At 42.8% G+C, this 6,230-nt stretch overlaps 1 protein-coding gene across 1 annotated transcript; it reads left to right on the forward strand.

Annotated features, from left to right (window-relative positions):
• Positions 1 to 537: 537 nt before the first annotated feature.
• LOC308290026 (extracellular calcium-sensing receptor-like) lies at positions 538 to 5,354 on the forward strand (the record flags this gene model as incomplete). Its single annotated transcript, XM_080731803.1, has 10 exons — positions 538 to 668; positions 903 to 1,206; positions 1,356 to 1,442; positions 1,520 to 1,627; positions 1,768 to 1,934; positions 2,527 to 2,995; positions 3,540 to 3,752; positions 4,125 to 4,248; positions 4,333 to 4,805; positions 4,920 to 5,354. Exons 1-10 carry the CDS (start codon positions 544 to 546, stop codon positions 5,352 to 5,354), a joined length of 2,505 nt encoding a protein of 834 aa, XP_080587929.1. The 5' UTR covers positions 538 to 543.
• Positions 5,355 to 6,230: the final 876 nt, after the last annotated feature.

The following is a 6,230-nucleotide window of genomic DNA, read 5'->3' on the forward strand; positions in this document are numbered from 1 at the left end:
CAGCACATATATCAGCCAGCAGGCTCTCATTTGACTCTAAGGAGACAGGAGAGCTATATGGGATTGCTGGTGTGATGATAGATGGTTGAAGGCTCTGGGCTGTGGAAAATTATGTGTGATTATGGCTCGTAAATAATAGGTGTAGAAGAATACTTGCACAGGAGCTCAAATGGAATAGTATGCCAAACTTATGTGTGGCTGCATTTATCTTTGTGAAGTGCTTGACTTTTTCCTCGATGGTTGGAAAAGGATCTCTGGTGACATTGGCCTTTGAGAGTTTAACCTTATTTGTGGTTACATCTTTTGTTGTGGCCGTACTGTAATCTATTATAGTCTCTTCTGCTCGGATGTTTGGAATGTTTGGATTGCAAGAGCAGCTGAGCTGTTACAGGTCTTTGTGGGATTTGCAGTTCATAGAGAATGAATATGTTAAGTGTGAGATCCTCTGGGTCAGGGTTAGGATTTGTGGCATGGTGTCTCCTGGGCTGGGGGACCGTCCCCACAATATCTAGTCAAACACAGTGTGGTCTCATACCAGGTTCTATGTCCCTGCCTGTGCTCCAGAAGACTGGGGACATTGTCTTAGGGGGGCTCTTTTCTCTTCATGACTCGGTATTTGAGCCCAATCTATCTTTCACTTCGGTGCCTCCGCCCATACACTGCACTGGGTATGTTTTTTCAGTCTTTAGAGGTGCATACTTGAACGTGGAGCTCATGCAGTAGCCTGCAGTTGAACAGAACTTAATTTGTGCCCACAAATATTTGCTTTCAAAGCTGTTATGTGTTTAACAGAAAGGCGGGGGGGGGGGGTAGCTCCTGTCATTCTTCCTATAATTAAAACAGTTTAATTATTGTAAACTGTATTAAGTAACCGCTATTGTAATAATTTGTCTTTGTAAAAGATTTAATTTTAGGACCTTCCGCTGGATGCAGACAATGATCTTTGCCATTGAGGAGATCAACAAAGACGGGACACTCCTTCCCAATGTCACGCTGGGCTATAAGATCTATGATTCATGCAGCATGCCCTACCAGGCTCTGAAGGCTGCCATGGAGCTAATGGGCACTGATGAGCCATTAGAGATACGGAGGGGTAAGCAAGGCAATGGCAGTTGTCATGGCACTGTGCCAGTAGTGATAGGGGACGGTGGCTCGACACAGTCCCTGGTTGTAGCTCGTTTCCTGGGAGTCTTCAATGTGCCACAGGTGAGACCTTTTAAAACAATTATTATTATTTAATAAAATGCGTAACAGTTAGTACACGTACATAATAGCAGGTACATATAATTTACATTTCAACAGTATGAATGACATCATGTCTTAAGAAATATAAACAAACCTTTTCCCTCTTTTAGGTCAGCTATTTCTCCAGCTGCGCCTGTCTAAGTAATAAGAAAGATTTCCCTGCCTTCTTAAGGACTATGCCCAGTGACTTCTTTCAGGTTAGCTTATACTGTAATCGCCCTGTGGCAATTATGTTCTAAGAGAAGAGAAAACAAAAACATCTCTTTCTGTCTAGGTGGATGCTTTAGTACAGCTTGTCAATCATTTTGCCTGGACCTGGGTGGGTGTGATTGCAGGAGATGATGCTTATGGTCGTGGTGGTGCACACATATTTGCTAATGAGGTTGGTTTCCTGAAAATATACGTATTTTTGTATAAATGTATACTGTCTTGCAATAGGCATTTTTATTTTAGAGATTCAGTACATTTTGAATTCTGTGATCTTGCAATGACATATTTGTTTCATCTTTCCCTGTTTCTAAGGTTAGAAGGTTTGGTGCTTGTGTTGCCCTCTATGAGATCATTCCTAAAAACCATGCAAAGGCAACAATGACAGCTATTGTGTCCCGGATACGCTCCTCCGGGGCTGGAGTAGTACTGGTGTTTGCTGTGGAGCAAGATGCTGTAGCATTGTTCGATGAGGTTCACAGGCATGCAGCTTTTTCTTATATAAGCCTCAGTATTTCATCCCCAAAATAACCTTTTTCTATCGATTACTGACCCCATGGAGACTTGAATTCATGGATATCTTTTTGTTTTTGTCGCATTCCTAACATCCTAAGCCAATAATTTGATGACCAGCAGTGTACTGGTTACCTATGGAGACATAAAGAGAGTCTCCTTTGTGTCTCCTACACGGATACATGAGGGTCTTTATTATTATCATCAAATTATTGGCTGGGGGTGAACTACTTCTTTAACAGCACAAATGTATCATGACCGTTTGTTTTGTATTTATCATTTAAAAAATAGTGAAAATAGCATCGCGAGGCGTTGTACAGTATGATTGTAGATCTGCTAATTTTACAAGTTTTGTGCGACAGTCTTAACAAGCAGGGCTTTAGTTTATGAAAAAAAAAAAACATAAAAATTTGAAACTTGTAGATACAAGGTTTCTACCCGACAGTGACAAATTGCTATTACTGCTTTAAATGTTGTGCTCTGTATCGTTTCAGTGGAAAGCACCACATTCTCATTGGTACTACTGCATGCAGTGAACCAGTCCTCATGTTGTTTGTATAGGCAGAGGCTGATGGGCATACAGTGGCTGGCTAGTGAGGCTTGGAGCACTGCCTCCGTCCTCTCCACCCCCACCCGGTACCGCCACATACTCCAGGGTTCTATGGGCTTTGCTATCCGCCGAGCTGACATTCCTGGGCTGCGAGACTTTCTACTTCGCCTGCGCCCCTCCCACCCAGAGGCCACGGAGGACCCCTTTTTGATCCCCTTCTGGGAGCAGGTGTTTGGATGCACTCTGAGTAGGGGAGCTGAGGATAGAGGTGGGAGAGAGCCTTTGTGTTCTGGAACAGAGGAGCTGGAAAATGTGGAGAACATCTACTCAGACGTATCCCAGCTAAGGATCTCCTACAATGTGTACAAGGCTGTGTATGCTGTTGTGCACGCACTTAAAGCCATGAAAAGCTGCAAGGAAAGGACCGAGCCTTCTCCACTAAAGACTTGTCCAGATGTGGACACCATACAGCCATGGCAGGTACCCACTAGGGCATTCACCAAATATTCGAATATTCGAATATCAAAGTCACTATTCAACGTTGTTCACCAAAATAGAATATTCACTTATATATATATATATTTTTTTTTTATTGTTTTGTCTTTAAAAATACTGTATATATATTTCTTCATGGTTTATAAAGCTTGGCTAGATAGGAAGTCATAAGAACCCTGACAAGCACTTGGAATTGTAGGTATTACATTTAATGTGTACCGCAGATAAATATTGTGAAAATAGCAGATCTACATGCTCACTACATGCTCACAACGCCTCGCAACGCGAGGCGTTGTGAGCATGTAGATCGGCTATTTTCACAATGTTCGCCTCTTGCTTACTTAATATTTGACAGTTTGGGCAGTCCTGTCGAATATTCGACTATTCGAATACTTTGAGGTCGAATAATTCGAATACTAAAAATCACTATTCGCGAATGCCCTAGTACCCACATGATTTCAGAATTAGTTTATTACATTGTAATGTGTGTATCTTCTTATTATAATATTCATGGTATTTCGCTCCATAGCTGCTTCATTACCTGAAACAGGTCAAATACGTCAACTCATTTGGTGATGAGACCAAGTTTGATGAGAATGGAGACCCTGTGGCTATGTATGACCTGGTGAATTGGCAGCAGAGATCAGATGGAGTCATGGAGTTCATCACTGTTGGGAAATTTGGCAAGAAGAAACTCCACATCCAGGAGCAGAAAGTTGTATGGAACAGCAACAACACTGAAGTAGGGATCACATTAAAATGACCAGAAATATGTGGTGGGAAAAGTGCTCAATCTCTTACTTAACTAAAAGTATCAATACTGCAATGTAGAAATACTCTCGTTACAAGTAAAAGTCCAGCATTCAAAATGTATTGAGTAAAAATATAAAGGTAGTGGTATCATTGTTCCATTGAAAGTTTTCAGATGTATAACAATCTTTTGAAAATAGCAGATCTACAAGCCCTCAATGTGTCGCATCGCATTTTAGAACTGTTGCCCACCCTGTATTAGACCATTGTGTGTGGAATCTGTGTGCATGTGCCTGTGCATTACACACAAGCTCACTTGCGCGCGTGTGCATGCATAGTAATTAGTGTAGTGTGTTTCCCTTAGGTCCCCTTGTCAGTATGCAGCAGCATTTGTCCTCCGGGCACTCGGAAGGCCATCAAACCTAACCACCCTATTTGCTGCCATGATTGTGTGGTCTGCACAGCTGGGGAGATTAGCAATCAGACTGGTGAGGGAAAGGCTTGACGCACAAACGGTGTTTTGGAAGCTATACATTTATACATTTACTGAATATTACCTGTCCTTCCATCAGATGCCATAGAGTGTATGCGCTGCCTGCCAGAGTTCTGGTCCAATGAGGAAAAGACTCTCTGCATTCCCAAACAAGTGGAGTTCCTCTCATTCCATGATACCATGGGCATCACCCTGACGGCTGTGGCCCTTCTTGGTTCCCTCTGCGCCTGCATGGTTATGTCCATTCTCTTCTGTCACAGAACCACCCCCATCGTCAGGGCCAACAACTCTGAACTTAGCTTCCTGCTGCTGTTCTCCCTGACTCTGTGTTTCCTGTGTTCTCTGACCTTCATTGGCCGTCCCTCAGAGTGGTCCTGTATGCTGCGACACACAGCGTTTGGCATCACCTTTGTTCTCTGCATCTCTTGTGTTCTGGGGAAAACTATAGTGGTGTTAATGGCCTTCAGGGCGACACTTCCAGGAAGTGATGTCATGAAATGGTTTGGACCTGCACAGCAAAAGGCAATTATTGCCCTGTGCACGTTGGTTCAGGTAAGGAACCGACGATGACTGATATTTTGACAGACATTAAAAAGATTCAAAATAAAGCGTTGCTGATGTTATTGAGGTAAACAAATATTGTCAACAAAATGTGTTTCTCCTCAGGTAGTCATTTGTTCGGTATGGCTAGCCGTTGCTCCTCCTACGCCACACCGTCTGATGCCACGGGAGAGTGCTGTTGTCATACTCTTGTGTCATGTGGGTTCAGCCCTAGCCTTTTCTCTGGTTCTGGGTTACATTGGACTGCTGGCCTGCCTCTGTCTACTATTGGCCTTCCTGGCTAGGGAACTCCCTGGCAACTTCAACGAGGCCAAACTCATCACATTCAGCATGCTGATCTTCTGTGCTGTGTGGGTGGCCTTTGTCCCCGCTTACGTCAGCTCTCCAGGGAAGTACTCCACAGCGACTGAGGTGTTTGCCATTCTGGCCTCTAGTTATGGGCTATTGGTCTGCATCTTTGCTCCCAAGTGTTACATAATCCTGCTGAGGCCGGAGAAGAACACCAAGAAACACCTGATGTCCAAGTTGGAAAAGTTCTAGAACGCTATCTTCATTCCTGTAATATTCTGTGCATTCCACTCAAAAAGATATGCAGCCTTTAGAGCTGATGTTTCTTATGATCTTTCCATGGTGTATAGCCTACACACACGTACGGTGTAATAATGCATGAAGCAAACATCCCCCACATCAATGAAAGTTGAAATATTTCCAGAAATATGCTTAGATTTATAAGCCATTTAAACTAGTATAACATATTAACTCTAAATATGAATATACTGTATACTCTATGAATAAATAATGATGGATCCAACAACATGAGGAATTGATCACATCAATTACCTGTATTTCTTACTGTTTACCACAGGATGGTGTTAGTGTACTGTTGATATTATCCTTGATAGTCATCATGCTCTGCAAAGATTGCTATAAGCAGATCATTCACAAATACATAAAATTGCAACACCTTACTTACTAATACTCCAAACCTTTATTCTCACTTCCGTGGGCCCTTGACATGCAAATGTTTGAATACCACTGGACTATTGCAAGTTACCCTGAACTTGCAATATTGTAATTTGGCGGTAACTCCATAATCTTTAGTTAAAGTGATCAGTATGGTTTCGTTTAGTAACATGAACCACCTATGACGTCACCTCCTTAGTAGAGGTGCAGCCTTGGCTGCAAATCCCTCACTGATCTGACCTTAGATCAAGTGATGATGAGGCCCAGGGTCTCTGAGGTATGCTATGTGGAAATCCCTGCTGTCATTGGTTAGACAAGCTCTCATATCCCAGAGTCCTTTACATATAAACACCATGGGCTGTTCCCTCTAATAATAAACTAAAAAGACACACATTTTACTCCCCCCCCCCCCCCCTGTCACAGCTGCTCCAAGGTTAACACTGATTATCCAAC

This window comes from Nannobrachium achirus, assembly GCF_963921795.1.
Source record: "Nannobrachium achirus genome assembly, chromosome: 8".
In the NCBI taxonomy this organism is placed as follows: Eukaryota; Metazoa; Chordata; class Actinopteri; order Myctophiformes; family Myctophidae; genus Nannobrachium; species Nannobrachium achirus.